Source organism: Calonectris borealis, chromosome Z (genome assembly GCF_964195595.1).
Source record: "Calonectris borealis chromosome Z, bCalBor7.hap1.2, whole genome shotgun sequence".
NCBI classification, from domain to species: domain Eukaryota; kingdom Metazoa; phylum Chordata; class Aves; order Procellariiformes; family Procellariidae; genus Calonectris; species Calonectris borealis.
In genome coordinates this window covers 6,142,917-6,165,067 of record NC_134352.1, presented here as the reverse complement: position 1 = coordinate 6,165,067, position 22,151 = coordinate 6,142,917, and the positions used below count along the sequence as shown (strand labels likewise).

At 37.8% G+C, this 22,151-nt stretch overlaps 1 protein-coding gene across 2 annotated transcripts in view; it reads right to left on the bottom strand.

The window, feature by feature from the left end:
• The window catches only part of EDIL3 (EGF like repeats and discoidin domains 3), a 263,797-nt gene that overhangs the window by 180,552 nt on the left and 61,094 nt on the right, over nt 1-22,151 (bottom strand). For both annotated transcript variants that reach the window (XM_075136303.1, XM_075136302.1), the window contains exon 2: nt 14,034-14,162. In XM_075136303.1, coding sequence (XP_074992404.1) covers nt 14,034-14,162 — 129 coding nt within the window. The remainder of the gene's footprint in view (nt 1-14,033; nt 14,163-22,151) is intronic.

The following is a 22,151-nucleotide window of genomic DNA, read 5'->3' as shown; positions in this document are numbered from 1 at the left end:
AAAAAAAAGAAGAAAGAATTCACCATTTGAATATAGACATAATCTTCAAAACTTGGCATTCTATTGCGTTATTTGTTCATCTTTTACATGCATCTCATTATACCGCCTCTATTCTTTTTTCATAACAAACTGTTCGTACCTCTTCTTCTGTTAATAGTCTATAATAACTCTCTCAAGATGTTTCCCATTGTTTGTGCTTCGAAAGGCTTAATAAATACATACTAGAAACAACTCATATTGCATTTGGGGAAAAAAAAAATTCCTTTGTGTTTGAAAAATATACTTTGCATGAACTAGCTTCTAACTGGATGCAAACACCTTGACAGACCTCTAACAGCTAACTGAATTGGCAGAGTTGCAACTTAGGTTAAAACCCAGGCCTCCTCTGATACAGTGAAGAAACCAGCAAATCTCTAAGATACTATATCAGTACCTGACTTATTGATTTGTCATAGATTCTCCTTATTTAGCAGAATAAATTCAATTCTGGCTTGTGCTTTCTCTGCCTTGTACTGCCAACTCTTTTTCTTCCAGACTTAAACTTGAAGAATGAAGCACTTCACACAACATGGGCATCACTCCACTTAGATACACAGACGCCTGCATGGACAAGAGAAACTTTACTTCTGTCCTGTTTCTGTTTACACCATAAAAGGCACCAGACTCCACGAAAACTGTTAAGTATGTTTAGAATAAAAATTAACTGTAAGGCAGTTACCACAGCAGCAGCTATTCTTTCCTCTCTAGTTTTTCCTACACCTGCAGCTAGAAAGACCGGTTGAAACAAACATAGTCAACTATTTGAAGCCAAATTGTTATTGCTGTTCAAAGCCATCAGGAACTACAAAGCATACTGGCTGGGATTTAGAGAAAGGACTCTGGCATTTACAGATGTCTTGGACTTTCCCCTCTGAAATAGCAGCTCTGAATCCACACGCACGCGCACTGCTCCCAACACCATCTTCCTGAGTGAGGGATGTTACACGGGATAAATAGCTGCAACCCGTACTTCCTTCCGTGTTCTTCTTGGTGGGTAAAAGGAATAACAAATGCATTATCCAGATGACAGTTACACATCTTTCTGCAACACTATATGTTTGTATGGATGCACCGATGTAGAGAGGGAGGGCAAGAAAGAGGTGTATATGAATTCAGATGCAATATTTGAAGCATCTCCATGAGGATTTGAAGTCTGAGCATTTGTATCCTGTTCTCTATGTAGAAAATGCTCATATGGCACTCCTAAATATTCCAGGCTATTTTGACCACCCCTGTTAGTCTGTTAGAAAAGGGGGAGGGAGTAAGTGTAGGATATCAGAGTTTTATGCATATGGACAGATAAACAAAGTAGATTATATATGCATGTCTTGTACCCATCCACTTGAAAAAATATTAAAACCTTGCATGCATTCATGCATATTTGAATTAGATACTTATCGAAAGCATGGATCAGAAGCATGGAACTCTGCATATTTGCACCAATTATTGAATGAAGAGACACATAAGCTGAATAGCATCATAAATACGAAGGAAGCTGAAGTGTGGCTTCACCAAATCATGTAGCTTGAATTCTACCTCACCCTTTCTAGTTTCAGAGACAAAAAGTCAAGTTCATGTCCAAGTCAGCCCCTCACATTTGCTTTTCCAGGCTTCAGAATTGCCCGGTTTATAATGGAATCAGTCCAGTGCATGATTCAAAATGAAGATAGTATGGATGACTGCAGAGTTTGTACCTCAAATTAATATTCTAATATTATAGATATAGCCAGAGAGGACCAGCTGAAAATAATAATTTTAATATAATTGATTACTTTTTTTTAACATAGGAAATAATATATTGACTCTCCTGACTTATGGTGCAATGGCAATTCTCAAGCAGGTGTTCAGCTCAAGTAATACATATGAAATATCAATTCTGCAACCGTAATTTAGCACACAATCTCATGCCCTAATCATTTTGGTCATTAATATTATAACATAAATATGACTGAATTATTATTATTAATAATTATTTTATAGCATCATCAAATTGAGAAAGCTCTACACCTGTGATACAACATGAAAAACTCCCAGTAACTCTAAATGAAATTATTCATATGCTTCATATAGTCAGCATCTCACTTAAGTCCTCATTATCCATTCTGGGGCCAAACTGGAAAGAAAAGAAAAAGGATGCCTTGCCATTAAATAGTTGAAGTGTGAAAACCCATCCTGAATAACACCCAGTGCCACACCGGCGTGGCTGCTCCTCTCCCCATGTGTGCCAAGATCCAGCAGCCCTGGGTGCACGTAAAGATGAGCACGTGGCATATAGTGTCTTTTCACCCCCAAAACAACCACCCCAGATAATTTACTAGGTAAACGAAGGAAGAGGAGAGGAAGCAGTGGGGTTTCTTCAGCCTGGTTATTAACAGCTGACATGAGTTGGTGCAGCTCAGGCAGGTCTGACTAAATAGCAACAAGTCCAGACAAAAAGCTGACCTTACCCTGACAGGAGGTGAGAACGGTGAGACACCCCTCAGATAGCTCTTTATAAGCCAGCTGGAGCTGGGATATAGCAGCACCATTTCAGTTCATTCATTATCCAAATTACCCCAACATCTCACTAACTTACGCTGAAGGGTTATCAAATAAAAGTGTTTCTCTGAGAAATGAAAGGACTTTTTTCTTTTGTTATTTTGACTGATAATTTTCATAGAAGTTCGATAATGAACTTTGGTCTTTCGAATTCTGATTCCCATTTTATTACATTATCTGATATAATTCCTCTGTTTTGTTTACTCCTTGCAATAAATCCTGCATTTATTCAGTAGCGTAATAGGAAAAACTTTCAACCATAAACTTATCAGGAAGTTCCTGTAATTACATCTATATTTGGGGAAAAAAAAAAACAAAACACAACAAACCAAACCAATTGAGACCTAAAACATTTAGGTTTTCCCCTTACCCAGGTAAAATGGGATTCTGTGGGTACTCCTTTGCTGAAAAAAGTAAAATAAAAATCTCATCTGGTGTATACCAGCACAATTCTTCTACATTCAGAGTCGTGCCGACTTCTGCCAAGTTCTCAGTCTTTAACATACTTAAGAACAAGGTATATTTGTTCAAGACAATACTAGCTGTATATATTCGAGTTTAAAATCTTAACAAGTTCATTTATTATTCTGGAACTGCACAGAAAAAATGGTAAGAGTGTAGAGTAGATACATTATTCCACACTCTTTTAAACACTTAAGAGAATTTTGCATCTGGAATGGAGTGCTGAACAGCAAAGACCTTGCACCCTTAACCAAATTACTTAACAGAGATTTTAAATAAAAAGGGAATGAGCATACAAAGGCATCAGATCCCACAGAGTTACAGAGTGAAAAGAAATTTCTGAGCTACTAATAGCAACTTTTCCCAGTCAGAAAGATTAAATTTATTCAGAGAAACATTTGGGCACTTTTATTCTTCTGATTCTGAGCATAAGAATATTTATTACTGGAAAAAAGAAAAAGGGTTTATGAACTACTGCATCTCTTTATAGCATCCAAAAAAATTTCCCTAATTCATTATTTTAAATATAAGTAAACATACATGGGGAGAAGAAAAGGTAAGCAAATGTGATTTCAAATCATGATGAATTTTGCTCTGCTTAATGAGCTCTTTATATAAATAGTTTTGCAAAAAACATCTGGAAAATAACTTAGAGGGGAAAAGAAAGAAACAACAGTAATGTCCATCTGTCTCTGGGTTTCAATATTTAGCTTTTAATTTTTGTTTCTTTTACTCTGACACTGCATTGCATTTAGAACTTGCATTAACCTGAACACCACCAGGTTTTCCTAATCATTTTTGCCTAAGAAGTCTAAAATCTTCTAATCTGAATCTCCTAGGATGCCGGAATTATCATCTCATTAAAAACCAATTTGCCTTTTCAACTAAAGAATCAGCTTCCTTCTGGCATTTTTATTTTAGTAAGCTGTTTCCATGCTGTTGAGTCATATCCTTCCATAAAAATCCAGGAGCACACTATATTACATAAAATGGGAACACAAACAGGAGCGGTACTTTAAGAACATTTATTTCTTAAGTCTAAATTTTATGAGAAATTAGGTCGTCTGATCTCTTCAATAACATCAAAACTACTTAGCCAAGAAACTAAAGGAACACGAAAGTGAATCTATAAAGCTACCACCCCATTTCTAGCAAAACAGAAGAGTAATTAATCCCTGAGCTTTATTGATAATTCTTAATGAGTGGTGTATTTTAAAAGTATAAAAAGTTCTGCAATTGTTCATTTCTTAAGAGTCAGACAAGAACATACAGATCTCTGATTTAGTATTTGGCAAAGATAATGGCATACATACAAAAATGATCTAATACAAGGAACTCTCTTAAGGGCACTAACAATCTATTCGTAACTTAAAAAATAAAACATGTAAGTTTTACATGTTTTTAAACACACAAATACGAAAAAGAAAAAGAAGGGCGGTGAGAGACCTAGTGTAAACACTTAGGTCTTCGAGCTTACGTAGAACCAAGGAGTCCAGGACAGGGCCAAGCCTGTGCTGCAGCTGATGAGCATCTGACAAGCACAACATGAGACTCTGCAGAAAACACCACTTTGTTCTAACCAGTGCTTGCATGGCCTCATAGAAATTACAGATCTCCAGATCTTTCCTCACCAGCCAAAAATAAACAGCACTGAACAACAAAGTCAACATAATATGGAACTTCACTGCAAACAGCCTAGCAGCAACGTCAGCAAGTCTCACAAGCACCTGGACTACTTCAGAGGTACTAATGGATGTGAAATGTGCATAGTTGTGTACCGGAATATTCATTCCATTAGATCTCAACGTGTCATGTACTGGATTCAGCTGTTTTAATCTGCTGCAGCTGTTGCCCACCAAGACCTCTTTCTTTCGAAGTGGCTGAATTATTTGCTGGCTTCTTTTTCCAGAGAACGTTAGAGTACCTATCCAAAAGGCAATTTCCTTTGGCTGTTAACATAAGCTTTCCACAGACTTTTATATGCTCCTTCTTTTACTGGCAGATCTGACAAAAAATAATTGGCTTATTCTACCTTGTTTAAACTTGTTTGAAGCCAGTTTAAAACACATCATGCCACAGATACATCACATCACTAGGGAAACCACCGTTATTTTTTTCTGTTCCTTCTTCTGTCTCTTCTTCACCCCTTAAAGTAGGGCAAAAATCCTGGTCAGCTGCAAACAGGAACCCGGGGGAAATGGACCTGGCTCATAGGAGATGCCTCCCTTCCAGCACACACAGCCTGGGCAGGTCTGATCTGCAGCATGCCAAGTCTTGTTTCTGGAGCACCACGCCTTTAGTAGACTCTATATACTTGGAATTTCCAACTAAATAGCACCTGGGTTGAGAGTCCACACGTCACCGTTTTGTGACAGTTCTCCATGACCTACATGCATGCTTTTCTGAACATTTTCATATGCAAGGCTTGGCATCAGTGTTGGAGCTTTTAATCAAAACATGATGTACTACTGAGAGCTTCATCCCTCCAACTGAAAACAGGGGCTGGGGATGTGTTTTGCAGACTAACCCATGCTCACAAACCTTATTTATCATTGCAAGATCTCATCTTAAGCAGTAGCTCTGGCATCAGGAGTCTGGATGTTTTTCGTTTGTGTTTTTAATTAGACTAAAATGCATAAAATCTCCCTCAGTATGTTCCACTGCTCTTTTGTCAAATGCTGTACTGTGTGACTACAACTACTCATTCCTTGCCAGTTTGTACTTACAAATTTGTAAAAAGGAAGTGTGATATGATTTTCAGGACAGGGTTTATTTGACAGGATATTTTTCACAAAGGTACTAAACTTTCCACTACCTACAAACATTGTGGATGGTCATCTCGGGATCAATGGTACAGAGTAGACTTTTGAGATTAGTAATATACTTCAAAATGCTTTACAGAAGATACATTCTAATTAAACCCAAGAATGTATTAACCACCTTTTTCCAATTGCCAACAGCATCCTTGGCTGCATTAGGCAGAGCATTGCCAGCCAGTCAAGGGAGGTGATCCTTCCCTCTGCTCAGCACTGGTGAGACACTTCTGCAGTACTGTGTCCATTTCTAGGCTCTGCAGTACAAGAGAGACATGGACATACTGGAGCAAACCCAGCAGAGGGCCACTAAGATGCAGAAGGGACTGGAGCATCTTTCATAGAAGGAGAGGCTGGGCAAGCTGGGACTGCTCAGTCTGGAGAAGAGAAGCCTCAGGAGGATCTTACTCACATGTATAAAAATACCTGATGGGAGGGTGTAAAGAAGATGGAGCCAGACTCTTCAGTGGTATCCAGTGACAAGAGACAATGGACACAACTTAAAACATAGAAAATTCCACCTGAACACAAGAAAACACTTTTTTTTACTGTGAGCGTGGTCAAACACGAACAGGTTGCCCAGAGAGGTTGTGGAGTCTCCATCACAACCTCTCATATGGAGACAAAACCCAACTGGACATGGTCTGGTTGACCTACATGCTTGTGTAGGGGATGAAGACTAGCTGATGTCCAGAGGTCCCTGCCAACCTCAGCTGTTCTGTGATTCTGTGATACTATCCCAATGAATTTCAGCTTCAGTACTCAAATACATAGGTTCTTTTAATAAGCTCCAGACTAAATGAATATGGTAGTGTATCACTCGCGGGAGAAGTGTTTCAAGGATTACTTGCCCAATTTACCAATGCTGATGCAATATTTCTAAACGTGTTTTTTTTCGGCATGGCGAAACTGAAAGCAGCACTCAGTCGGCGAGGCACGCAGCAACGGTAAGTTCTCTGGCTGAGGTGTGCAGGGGCGTTCCTGGCAACCCAAGGAAGAGCAGAGAGCCCCGCCAGGAGCCGGCAGCTCTCGCAAGAGCCTGATGTGGCTTGGGCATTGCCAAGAGCAACTGCTGGAGATTAAACGTCCCTCGGGAGCGCTGCGACCAGGGCATGCGAACAGGGATCGAGAGGGTGCAGTAGAAGGGCAATTCTGCTTACATGCATTTAGTCTACTTAATTTAGATTTCTGTGCAGTATGCACTCTTCAGGCTACCCAGAAACTAAAAATTAAGACTTAATTTGTCAAATTATTTTTATTAATATCTATTGATTGCCTTTCAACAGAATTCCATAACCTTTCAGAACACCTCCTAATGAGCCAAGTGCCCTGATGATGTGACAGTTCCTGTTTAAAAATCTGTTTTATAGTGAATTCCATGTAAAACACTGCTATAACAGAGATGTGAAACTACAGGTTATAGACTTCAGAACAGAACACTGAGAAATGCCCTCAACATACTAAACGTGTAACTGCTACAGCCTTGCTAAGAGGAAATTTAGTAGTCCATACTCATACTGCAAATTCTAATTGTAAGGTAAGCAATACAAGAATCCACCTCAAATAGTTTAGCAAATACCTTGGGGATATCTCCCACTAAAACCTAACAAACAAAAATCAGATTCACACAAAATCAGCTTCATTTTAATCAGGTGCCACGCTGATAGGGCTCTACTTAACAACTTCTTTCATTGCTCAGATGTGGAAACCTGGACATTATTAAGAACTCTGCAGCAGTAAGGTGTTGCTCAAGAAAACTAGCACTTTCCCTCTTTGCCCACAAGGAAAGAAATCAGCACAGAATCCAAACAGGTATCACAGATAAAGCCCAGCAGGGAAGAACTTGTTTTCTAACTCCCCGCCCCGACTCTATCTCACTCTCTTCCCAGAAGAGACTAACCTTCAACCATGAAACCTGATTATTCTGCCTACATTTAAATAAACACGGGCCCAACTCACCATTCTGCTGTTTCATTTTTATACCAACAGAACCATTGAAACAATTTTCAATAACAAAAATATAAACAAACACGTCTTTTCTTTGCAATTTTTCCAAATAATAAATCAGTATCAAGAGCAAAGCATGACACTTTACTGAAGAAGAATTCACAACCATATAGTAAGATCTCCCTTTGGCAATAAGAAACACGGTGAATAAGTCACTTAGGTAGATTCTGTCACGATAGCAATAAATATAGTCAATTTAGGTGACACTACACATACAGCAGAGACAGCAGATGCTGAAATCTGGAGTCCACACTCTATTTCCCAGCATCTGGGCAATCTGCACTGAGTACTGTATTGTACTGCGGAGAGAACTGCCAGCAGCTAAGGGACTTGACTATTTCCATAAAATCGTTAAAAAATTGGAGCACCTGACATATGAGGAGCACCTAAGAGAACTGGGACTGTTAAGCCTGGAGAAGAGAAGTCTCATAGAAATAAAGACAACAGAGCCAGGGTCTTCTCAGTGGTACACAGTGACAGGACAAGAAACTAAAATTCACAAAATTCCACTTAAACATATTTGGGCTTTTTGGGTTTGTTTTTGTTTGTTTGTTTGTTTTTTCACTGTGCCCGTGATCAAACACCGGCACAGATTGCCATGAGAAGTCTCCATCCTTGGCAATATTCAAAACCCAACTGGACATGGCCCTGAGAAACCTGCACCCCTGATCCTCCCTGTATGTGGGGTTGGACTAGAGACCTCTATAAGTGCCTCTCATCCTCAACTACTCTGATTTGGTGATCACCAATGTTTTAATTTGCACTATTTCAGGCTACCTAATTTAGAGCTAAGGCAGCTACATTCATATCAATTGCATACTAGATACACATGACACTAAGCCATTGGAATTCTTTTGTAAGAATGGATTCATTTCATTGTTTCTACCTTAGAGAGACAATCCATTAGTACATATATTCAATGTGTGGTGCAAACAATCCTCCTTAAAAACTCACATATTGTAGGACTATTAAAACATCTTTGTAATCATTCAGTCATTTCCACTCACGGCATTAAAAAGCATCTCTAACACTGACTGGAAAACACTGACAGATTGACAAGCTCTTGTCCTGTCAGTGCAGAAGTCAGGACAGCAAAGGTAGAGACTCAGGTTCTGCAAAAAAAGCCACAAAGCCAACAAATCATAGCACTCTGGGTCTAACCCATCTTACTGAATTTTTATTTAACTGCACGAAAAGGGAAGAACCCCTTTGATTCCTGTGTCCCAGGCTCAGAGACGGTAGCTATCAAAGAAATAGTTTCCCTTGGATACTGGAAAGACTAAACCGATATGGAAAACACTGCAATGTGATAAACAAGGAACGCCACAATCACTTCTTAATCACTTGGCAGAATAAAGATGTAATGCAAAACTGGCATCTTTTTTTTTTTTCAGCTGTCCTCCCTTCTCTCAGCCACCATGCTGCACTTAGACCCAAGCTTCCTGTATTATGTGTATAAGATCATTAACTTGCCTTTCCACCTTTCTAATATGCACATGGATATTTTTACCATGTTTTTCAATACTGAGTTCCTATCAGTGAGTACTGAGAGCTGATGCAAAAGGTAAAGACACTTTCCAAAAGGGTACCGAGAGCCTATTTTAATGCAGCTTTGGAGAGTGTTCCCAGCTCTTCCCTAATGTGCTCGTGGCTCCTCTACTCTCCCTGTCATTGTACATCATTTATTTTTCCACTTACATAAACTAAACACGTTCGCCAGTTTATCCTCTCAGACAGCTATTGAATTTCAGATTTGGAAGATCAAAACTGAAGTTGCTCATTTTTCAAATGTGAACAACATGGTCACTCATGGTACATACTGTGATAGCCTTATGGCATACTAAGCTGCTCTTTCTTTAACTTTTATCTTCAGCCATGTATTTCTGTCCCTGTTTTCCCCTATGCACACACCAAACAAAACAGGAATAATTTTTATGTCAAAATAAATTTCCCCCAGTATTATTTCAATGCATATAGCCACACTGTCATTGCTCCCCTCATGCACTGTCCATGACTAAGCTACTTTTCTTTCACCAACTACCCATATTGATGAGGATGCACATTAATAGTTTTCCTGAACAGTATGTATTAAAGACTTCTATTAATTGTATGTAACAGTTGTAGTTCATGGTATTTCGGTAATTTACATGGCTTCTGAGAATTACTTGTGAGTTACTTAAACGATGTAAAGTCTGACAACTCATTGTCTGTAATGCATTTCAATGCCAATGTTAATTACATGTGAATCTTTCTCAAGCCAGGTTAAAATTCATGTTTCCAAAGATATAGACAGGAGTCTTCTAAAGAGCTACCTCAGGCCATAGCGTCCTTATTAACTTTGGAAAACATCCTGCTATTTGGGAAGCTTGATATAATTACCTTTTACTCTTACCTGTTTAGCTAAATCCTTTTCTACCTCACTGGAGCATGTGCAGTACTGAAAAGAACCACGATGTACTTTTTCCTGCTTCCCTCTATCTTATTCTCTGCTAGTTTATCAGATATTTAGCATTGAAATGACCTGGCTGCACAAACAGGGTGATATTATACATCTATCATCTAATCTCAACTCTTTTAGCATGACTATGTATAGTATTTTGTATAAGGAAATGTAAGAAATAAGGTAGGATCAGAATAGGATTAGTAATTTAAAATATATAAATTACTATTACAAACATTTTATAAAAATTTTGTTTTAGATACACTTGAAGTTACAGGATCAGAAAATAGTGGAGAGTTATGTCAGAGGAGTCAGGATTTTCCATGGGTAAATTTAGAAAAAAACAGCAATAATGAATCTTCTTAGACTGAAATAAGGTGCTATGATCATGTTGGGTTATTTTACATGTTAGTTTTATTAAGATAATAACAGGAGTTACATTCTTAAGTCCTTGAACTATTCATGCAGCTCCCAAACTGTCTTGAATCTTCGTTGACCAACTTAGGTAAGACTTCTGCCTAAATATTTAATCTTCCTATCTTTATGTACTTTTATGCATTTATCTTCTTCCCTTTCCTTGAATTTAAAACCTCCTATCTGTATGGCATTGTTTTTCATTTACCCACTTTAATGTGTGATTAAGTAAAATCCCTGTTACCTTTTACTGTGAAATCCTACTGTCTGAGGTATGTTAGTTGAAAATTTATGACTTTCCAGGTAGCGTCCAGAGATCAATAGTACTCTGTCGCCAGGACTGAATAAAGTCTAATAGTGGAGTATCTAATAAGAGGGCCGCACAGAACACTCAACTGCTTTTAAAATTTGCTGTACAGCCCTTTCGAGGGCAGACAGACCAACATAGGCTCCTCCCTGTGTTGGTTTTTTCCCTCATCCTCCTCTTTTCTTCTTACTCAGTGCCTCCTGACCTCCTAAATGCCTAATCTTCCACCAACTTAGTGTTTTCAACTACACAGGAAATTGTCAAGAAACTTTTTTGAGATACTAAGGATTAAGCGAAATAGCTTTTGGGCAATACCTTATTAAAAAGCCAATGACAAGTAACCTTTGTTAGCATTCCTTCTCCAATCTTACAACTGCTAATAAACACTCTTGGTAAAAGTGATCACACGGGGTCTTGCGCTCCTGGACTCCTCACAGACCCACCTTTCAACTGATTATTTTACTTGAAACACTCCAGCGTTTGAATTAATGGAGTCTAACTGACTAACAGTTTACACTATTCGTCATCATTTTCATAAGAAAATCAAAATATTATCTTGAAATACCATTTTTTTCAGTGGTTTATGAGACTATGTAGGGGAATATAATGCTGAGTAAGCCTCAGACAGCCTTTACTGAAAAGTAAAAGATTATTTTAAAAACTATTTTTGAAGTTTTCAAAAAGTAATGACTAGTCTCTGAATCCATACATGTAGCATAATCATACAGGACAAACACAAACTAAATTGACACTCTGGATTTTAGGTAATATAGCAATATTAAGAAGTCCTTTACTTAACCAATGTTGTCCAGTAGATACACCCTCTGGATTGCAAACTAAAAATGTAATATTCTGCCTGCATAAGTGCTATGATTATCACATATTCTCAAGCTCTCTATCTGCTTATGCTTTACTCTGTTTACCAAACGGAGATTTTGTTGAGGTGTTTGAAGAATTTAGTGAAGTATATGTGTATTTTTAAAGCCCTGTTAATATTTAGTTGTAAATTACAGTGGCAAATATCATAATATGCTTTTATCTCAGATGATCAGCATCCTCCCAGTTATGCACAACACAATTTTCTGCCAACCAAGCACATGATAAATGGAAAAGTTTCCTGCAGTAAACCCATGTTAAGGCCATTTTAGGGTACATGATATATAGCTGTTGGATAAATTCAGACGCTTCAAGAATGCATAAAAATGGCAGGGATGGAAAACAGGATTTTGAGGCAGTGTCTTCTGGCTTCTTGTGTGGCTGCACCAAGGAAACAAGCCGTTTCTTGTGCAACTCAAATGCTAGGTAATAACCAGCTACTATGACATTTTACAATCAGAAAAAAATGCAGCTGGTGTCTGACCAAAGTTGGTCATTCTGTCACAGGAATTAGTTCATTTGTCTGCAGAAAACTTATCTTCAGGGAAATCAAATTCAATCCAAATTCCCTTCGAATTGCATTGTGGAGACTTAGAATACACTCCCAGAACAACAGTAGCATCATTTTCAGAAAAGAAAAACAGAAAACAAAACCAAAACCAAACCAACCCTGGGTTCCTGGACTAAGTTCTGATCGCCTTATCTCATGGTAGAGAGGGATGTACTTAATCCCCAGAACAGTGTATTCAGGTTGTGCCTGTGTAGCCTTTATTTATTTATTAAAAAATGAAAACCACACAGATTTAGGACGGTTGCCGTGTTAGAGAGGTGCTGAGCCTCGCTGCGACAGTTTCAACATGACACTTGCAGAAGCAAGGCTGTTGGCGTTGCCTTTTTGCCCGAGGTTGGTGCCCAACAGTACAGCTGGCAGAAGCAAAACGTGTAAGCGCTGCTCAGCTGTCACAGACTGAAGCATGTTAGTGTAACCCAGACTGATGAATCACAGACACGGATGTACAATATGAAGTACTTGAAGGGTCGTGCTGCTTTCAAATACTTTGTCAGCAGAAGAAATGCAGTCAGGGCATGCAAAGCCTTCAGATAAAAGGTACTGTCACAGAACCTCCACTTTTGCATATTTTCTTAATACGAACAAAATAAGAGACACTGCCATCTCTTCTGTAAGTCAGTGCTTTTCTGTATCTTTTACCTTCCTATCCTAACTCCCACAGCTCCATGGAAGAGATAGGTAGAACACGTACCTATTTAAACAGTAGTGTCTATTTATTGTTTTACTCTACCATACGTACTTTTATAACTTCTTTGGGATAATATGAGAGCTTGGTCAATTTGCAGCTCTTCTGCTTCATCGAAAATGATGGGATGGCCTGTGACACAATGACCTGTCTACCATCTTTTCCCTTGCACTTTGATTTTCTCCTTAAGTTTTCTTAAGATGGAGGCCTGACCTGCCAGATGTTTTGGAGCTGCCATTCATATTTACGTTTACTCTGAGTCAAATGCATATCAAAAAATGTCAGTACATTTGACTTGCACTCTATGCACTCATATAATGATTAATTCCAACCTGCAGCAGGATAATTGTTTTGAAATTCAAACAAGTGACCACTATTTATTATTCTGGTTTCTACTATACTGTTTCTGTAACTTCACTTGTTGAAGTAATTACTCCTTAGTCTGGACCTAGGCATAAAACTATCAGAAACCAAGCTTTCAATGGTCATTGATCAGCCTTAATCCATTTAACCTTTTGTAGCAGGTCTTGTTCAATAGCTATTGATCAGCAGAAGGATATATGGAAATATGTAATTACATTGATCTTTGAGAAATGTTGGTCACTTTAAGTCACAACTGTGATCTTTTCTCTTTGTGAAGTAGAGCACTGAACTTTTCTGAGTGATTATGTTCTGCATATACACTTGTCAGATACTGTTTTAACTGTCTGTTAATTATGATATACACATCTATGATACAGAGATAAGGTTAAGAAACCAACAATGAATAATGCCATGGCCACAGCACTATACAAAATGCCACGGACACGATCACTGGTTGGCCAGCCACAGGCTAACAAGATACTCAAACAACTATTCCAGCATTTAAAGTTTGCACTTACCAACCTCCACAACACTAGAGCAATTGGGGTCTGTGAAACCTTCAGGACACTCGCATGAGTAGAAGTCATCATTCAGCCCCGACAGACAGATGCCACCATTTTTGCATGGGTTGGAGTCACACAAATCCCCTGTGGGTTAAAGGAAAAAAAAGATTCTTGTCTAAAACTCTCCAAAAGTTATGCACAAGCTATAAGTATGGCAGATTGCTGATAATCAAGAACAGAAAGGAATGACAACCTCTATGTCCTTGGAATACCTTTTGGCTAATTCCATTTTATATTTATTTAACAGCACACCTTTGTGTAATCATCTTCCCCTAGTCTTCTACTCCATAAAATGTGATCCTCTTAGAGGCACTGACAGCTATTCACTTGCAAAAGAGAATAAAATTTAACAAAAGATAATAAACTTTAACAAAAGATAATTTTTTGCTTTGTCTCATTTGAAGTCATTCACGATATATACTTGGAGAGGAATTTAGCCAGGATTTCACCTCTCCAGGTTCCCTTCAACATAAAGCTAGATAGTGGTTTCTATTCAGGCTATTGGCTTATCACCTGGTTCGTAAGCAAAGAACTGTGGCTGTGCTTACATCATCATGTGCTCGAGGCTTACGCACCCTTAAGTCACTCAATGGCACAGATTTGGTCCAGATCAGGCATTGGCACGCAGATGTATTTCTGCTAAACACGCAGCATGGTATTCAGGCCAGCAGTGTGCTTCTATGTTGGCTTTATGTCAGTCACACGAAGACCAATTATATGTGATCCCAGGATAAAGTCTGACAGTACAGACTAAAGCCATTAAAGTGTTTTGAGCAATTTAATTCTAACGGAAAGTTTACACCCGATCAATGATTTTTGATGTGGAGCCCTATGACAGGAGCTGCTGTATGTTCACACTGTGCCCCCAGGGACACTTTCACTATGACTTATGACCCACCAACTCCATGGCAGGGATGGAGGCTAAAGGACTTGAGCAGCCACAGTCCCTCAGTGCTCCTCGACAGTCCCCTCCGTGTCCCAAGGAAGTTTGTCAAGTTCTCCCATAATTCATTTTGATTGCAGAATCAGAACAAATCAGTTGGAAACAAAGCTATGCTTCTCTTCAAAACTATGCTGTGAACCAGCTATGCTTAAAAACTCTCTCGGCGACAGGGCAAGTACTGGCACAGTGAGTAACTTCAGCCTGCCTAAATAATGCTACACAAGCAGATTTTGCTTATCCTTCAATTGCTCTTCAGTGAAGACACCCTATTCAGTCAATTAGCGTCAAGGTGATCAACAGCAGAAAGACGTAAACTCTGAAAGATGCACCACAGGGCTGCTTCGTATGCTCAGAACTTGAACGTCTCCAGTATTACCAGTGTACAACACATTATTGTGATTTCCTGTCTAATATTATTTGAAATGGCCTTCAGAAGGAGATGTAAAAGAGAGAACAGAGTGTCTGTTCAACTCTTGTAATTCCTCGGTTTTAACACCCTTAATCCCACCCTATCACAGTTCTACAAATATATCGAAATACAGGATTGCATCCTGTCCCCAATGGGATAACTGGAAACAATCCTAAAGAATGCCCTAGGCTTTGGTCAGCTTCAACTTAGAATTTTTTCTCAGACAATTAAATATATATTTAGATGCATTTTTGTTTATCTCAAGCTTCATCTTATAAGACAGATCTGTGCTCTCTGTTGCTCAGCACTGTTTTCAGAAACACCAATAATAACTGCAGTACAGTTTTGTTTTGCAAAATTTTTGCAAATGCAACTTAAAGCACCATCTGCAGATAGATAATTATTAAAAAGTAAGTACATTATTTTGCATGCTTTTTAAAATTGAAAAGTTGACAGTCTTTTGCCATGTAATTGTAAAGAGCTATAGAAATCCACTTGTTTATGTCAGTAGTGTTGACACTGTAATACGTTTTGGACTACAGTGGTGGTACAGGAACTCAAAATGTTTTCAGCGCCTTTCTGGCACATAGACTTCAGATTAGTGCTTGGTGTGAGAATTCCAATCTAACAATCCCTTAAGAAATTTAACTGATGTACAAAACCGCCTTTATGAATTCTCTGCATCAGTTGCAAAAAACTCTAGTTGTGGGTTAGTTTGCTGAGTTATTTTTAATTTTTTTTTCATTTTAATCTGTCAGCTTTAAGCTGCCTTCAAGACACAGAAAATTGTCATGTGTCTACACACTTGGTATTAATAATTTTGTCTTGAAGATTGTCCAGCTGACGGACGAGTAGAGCTATTTGAAAAGAGTCAATGACATAAAATATTATCTGTCTAATGACTAGACATTATCTGTCTTCCTAACTGAATCTAAATAAGTCAAGACTTCTCATTTTCAGTGCTTGTTGCGTTATTGGGGTAGCAAAGGATGCTTGTTTTTTACTTCATGGGGCTCAGGCATTTGGTTGTGAAAGAACAACTACTATTGACTGAATGCTCTGACAACTGTATTCCCATATGTTTAATTAAATTAATAAATTAAATAGCATCTGGAGCAGGAACGCTTATTTTGCAAATCCATATGGATATTCTGATTAAAATAAGAGGGGACGCTTTTACTATGTGTTTCCTGATTCAGTGTTCTGCTTTCAATTATGAAATACAAGTAAGAAAAAGAAAGGTAGAAGGACAAAATACTGTTTCCATTTTTAAGTTTTAGTAAGTTTACTGCTTCCATCTGTAAGCAGAACGCATGCCCAGTTTTCCATTGTATTTCCAGAAACTGAAATCTCCTGCTATGCCCAAAGTGTGCATACTTATCTGTGTTTTCATTTGTCTGAAAATTCATGTTGGCTTTTTCAGTCTCAAGTAAAATGACCCAACCTACAGTTTGAGACTAATAAAGCAGATGCTGTCCTCTAACAACAGTCATTTTTTTCCATGTTCAGGAAACAACGGCACTAAGTGCTCTTTTGACCCACCACCTTGGCCCAAATTCTATTGTCAGTCACTGGTGTAAATTTTTAATTGTCATTATATCACGTCACAGAAATAAAATTAGTACCCCCCCCCAAAAGACAAAAAGCTCCAACAAAAAAAATTACCTAGCCTGTCTCATTCACGTAGTGCTGAAGAAGGCTCAAGAGGGAAAATCTATACTTTGAACAACAATGGTTAAAATAATACCATAGTGTGATGTCAAATACAATGCAGTCAGAGAAATAAGCAAATGCACAGATACAAGTGAGCAATAATTCTCTTGAAGACGAGATACCAGGCTGTGCAAATTTGCATACTTAAATTAGTAAAACTCACTTAAAATGTTAGCATCCTTATTTATGACTTAATGTCTGTGAAATTGTGCAGAACAAAATAAATATCACCTCTGAATCAAGAATATTCCCCTCAATTTACATTTTGTGCTTCTTGAGAGGCCATTCATGTTGAAATATTGAAATCTAATTTGTTATACATTCTACTGAGTTTGATGAACAGAATTTGATTTTAAAGGCGCAGTTCTTAATAAGAAAAGCTTATATGGGTGCACTTTGTCTTAACACAACTGATTAAGGGATTTGTTACCATTAAAATACTATGTTCCATGTGACAAAACTTTTAATACAACAGTAGTTTTAGAATTTAATCTTAGAGTCATGGTGAATGGAAGAGTAAAATAAACCCAAAGAAAGAACTATAGCCTATACAGTAACTCTAACAGAACTGTGCTCTGTGCTGCTAACTTTCCACAGTGATAGGTAATATGCTCTTTGTGCAACAGACTGTGCAATTTGACAAATTTCTGTAAATTAAACAAATACTCTAAGAGGAACTCCATTATTTAAAAAAACACCAAAAGACAATTAAAATTGTACTTTATTAAAATATTCTGAAAGGGGTCCAGTAAGAATGCAAGTGTCAAATAAAAACAGTAATTTATGTTTTTCTTTACTATGTCTGACTAATGCTGCACTTTTCATTACGTGGCTACTCAAGCATTAAAGTATGTCTCAAGACTGTATATAAAATATGTACTACAACTATTGCTGCCTTTACTTCATCCTCGGGAAAATCTCAGAGAGTAAAATCTCATTGCATCAAGCTACTGAGGTTTGGTGCAAGGATCTGCGAAACAGAATCAGCAAAGGATACGCTCACATGCTCCCCCCCCAGATTGCCAGAACTCGTCCACTTTGCATCTACCTCTTTTAGGGGACCCTTGCTTTGAAGTGATGTTATATATGTAGCTAATTTATAGATATAAAATATATATGTATATACACATATGTATTTCCTCCTTTTTGCACAACATCATGCATGGAAATGTAACCCACATTATCTTAGACCACACTGTATTGAGGAGCAGAGAAAACATTTACATGATCAGAGGGGGATTTTTTTATTTTTATTTTTCCTCACATCTTCAATTTCTTCAGAACAATCTTAAGTCAAAGAAGCCCTTGAGTGAATTGTCCATCCTCTCTCTGGAAAACATGGTTGGTTAAGAATTAAAAAAGCAAGACAAAAAGAATAAAATTAAAGTGGAGATCCATACCTACTCAAAATTAGAATTTTAATTAAGAACCCTCCTATTTCTCCAAACTCAGAAAAAAAAAAATAGAAAAACTCAAATAAAATGGTGAGATATTTGCTCTCTAGTAACAATTAGGCTTTTTTTAAAGACTATGACAGCTTTTGTCCATAGTGAATAACTCAATCAGTGAACCTGGATCTCTTTTATTAAAAGCACTTGGAGAGGAACTGTTCTGTAAGTCCATCATGCTCCGTGACATAGCTTCACATAATCACTCTTAAGCCATACCCTCTTCAACAAAATACTGAATGTACAACTATTGCTTCTTTCCACAAGCAGGTAATGGTGGGGAGGTGGGCAAAAACTGTAAATCGGCTCTTTGTCATACTTTACACTTTTATATAGCAAGTTTTTGATCCTATAAAACCCCCAAAATGTTATGTGATTCTTGACTGAAGAGTGCAAGACTTTGCTTGACAGCAAAGGACAACCTGAAAAAAGGAACTCAGCTGCTGTGTATAAATAATGCAGCACACCGTGATGGTAACAGTTAGCCCATCAATCCTTGCCAAGAACAGAAATTCACAGAGTTTATGAAAACAATTTTTGTGATATGAAGGCTAAAGAAGATGCACTGTGCAAACAGAAGAGTACCATCCACAACCACCTGCCTGCACTACTTCATAAAGCACTCTCTGTTGTAAAAGCACGTAGACCAGCCAGCTACCATTACTATATGCAAATCAATTTGCAGTTCACCAACGTTTCTCAATGAAAAAAGGAAAAGAATTATTTACTCCAACTTAAAACTATTTACTCTTTAACATCATAGCTCCTGGGATAGGAATACCTCCCAAAAGCTAAGGTACAGTATCCTGAATTAGGTATGGGAGAAGCATTTCAGTCCCAATGCACAAAATCATTAGCCTGAAATGAACACAATTTCCCTCAACTATTTTATAATACCTAGAATGATAACTGTTACGATTTCTGGCAGAAGTGTTACTGTAAGAAACATCTTACAGTAACAATGAAATGATGACAAAGAAAGAAACATGTCTTCAAAAAATCACGTGGATATACAAGATTTCAAAACTGGAAGGAAAGAAGGGACAGAAAGAAGATGATTTGGGTGTTTGGGCACATTTTCTTCTATAATTTAAGAATAGAGCATATTCCGTGAAATAGAAAGTGTGCATGGAAAAATTCAACCCTATTTATTCTTTTATATAATGTGCATTAAATATAAATATGAACACATTTGGTATGCATTGCATATTGATGTAGTGAAATGTACAGAAGCTGATACTGAGATAAACATACTGACACTGTAGGAGTCCAAGGAGGTGCTGACACCCACTGAAACAAAAGGCATGATGAAATCTGCAGGTAAACAGTTGCAAACGTAATGACATACAAGTTCAGGGTGCTAGCCACGCAAGTTGTTAGGGAGGTACAACACTCTTTACTGATACGCTATATAATGGGTGTTTTGCAGCTCAAGCATTTGGTTTCGCCATTGATGGGAAGAGGTGGACCATCATTCCTACCTAGAACAGCAGCTATATTTTTATTCCATTTCCTATATTGCTACATGAAATATGGCTTATTTTAAAAGCTCTCTCTGAAGAAATAAAATGAACAGCTATTCCCTTTCATGAGAATAAAACTTGTTACAAAGAAGAAATCTCCAGAGAATAAACAGCCCAGAAAATAACCAGTCAATAGAAATTTGGTCTACGGATAGTAAAAATGAGCCTCAGTTCTGAAGCCCAGAAGAGCAACTTCAGAAGAAGACTGAGAAAGTACTTGCTACCAGTAGCAGTTTCACGTTAAAATCAATTTTCAGAAAAAGAGCTTTAATAGTTTTCTGATTTACAGAATCATCTGTACAGTGTCCAAGTTCAAACCTATTTCTCCACAGCTGAACCACTACTGAGAAGCAGAACCATAAATCATATTGAAGACACACCTGTGCAGAGATGCAAAATGTGAACATGAAAAGAGATGAGCTCTGCAGTTCTTTTAGGAAATTAGTAAGCTGTTTTTTCGGATTCAATGGTGAGGCAGCTAATTTGTTTTTCCTAAGGTAAAAAGACAGTTGAATAATTAACTTGTATCCCTTATTATCTGAAAGAGAAGTTAAAGTTTCTAGATACCAATAGCTCATCTACCTCCTCTGCTTGTTTTCTAGGCTGATCTGCTTACTATGCAGGTAAAAGCTTCAGCTAACTTTCTAACTAGAATATTCATGGCAGACTATTGAAATGGTTTCAGAAAATGAATAAACTGATATCATCAACTCTAAATGTCCGCATATGAATTGGATGGGAAAACTTACAGGAGAACATAAATCTCAGAATAAACAACTCATGATTTTATCACACGTCTCATGAAAATTGAGGTAGTTGCTGCTTCTTCTGAAAGCCTCTGGGATCAAGAGACTGTATGCACTTAAACAAGCTGTATCTTGTAGTTGTGGAGAACAACTGTAACATACTCATGTAAACTAGATGTAAACATTTCTTTAAATTTAACTTTTTCCAGTCTTGTAATCCGAGAGGATGCACCAGCTGAGTTTTGAAAACCTGAGATGGTATTATGAAAAGAACATCAGATTATTCTAAGCAGAGAATTCTTGTTCAGATACCACTCTGGGACTGGACTGAAACATTAATCCTGGGTGAAGACGAAGTGCTGACTTAAGTTTTGGATTTAGTCTAATAGTACAATACTGTAAAAGTGTGTCCCAACTTTCAGGGTTAGAATAGAGCCCTAAAGTAATGTCTGCAGAGATTAATTTCTATCATAATAAATCCCCTTCTGTGTCAAAAAAGTATAATCTCTTCCCTCTCTAAAGGTCTACAGCATGAGCTACTTTATTCATTTGAATGTGAAAGAGCAGTAGGTCACAGCCTGCTGTGTTACAGACTTTTTAAGCATCTGGTGTTTGACAACATGAAATACAAGTAGACACAGAAAACAGCTTAAAAAGTAAACTCTTCTCTCTTTCATAGGTTGCAGAGAGTTCATTTCTATGCCAACTGGCTCTGCAGGGAAAAAGATGAACTATTCCTGTCATTTCAAATCTTTATTAGTAAAAAATGGATCAAAAGTGATTAAAGGAGGAATATGGTTATATAATGCACTTCTGAATATTTTTACAACTTGTGGAAAATTTTTCATGCACACACTGTCGCGAGGATTTGGCGAAAGTTGTCATCAGTTGAGACATTATTTCATCGAAGGAAAAGCGACATATTCCCCCAAACTGATCAGCTGATGGTACCAGCAGCACACCATCCCTAGCACCCAACCTCAGCTAACAGCAATGATGCTTCCTACGCAAGCAGGGAGATAGCTGATAAATGCCTTTAACGAAGATGCCCTAATCCCTATCAACACAACTTTCCACAACATCTTTTCTCCTTGCACGCTCAACAAAGCTGGCAAAAATTACCTAGGCACTCCTTGCAGGAACTCAACTGATTTCAGTTGTCATTCACGTCAGCTGTGTTTATACCATTATTTGCCACTCGCTAACACTCACGTGAATCAACCTGTATTTCTGCACCTGTTCAGATCTATGGGGTGAGAGAGGTTCATGAAAAGGGAAAGAGTAAGAGCTT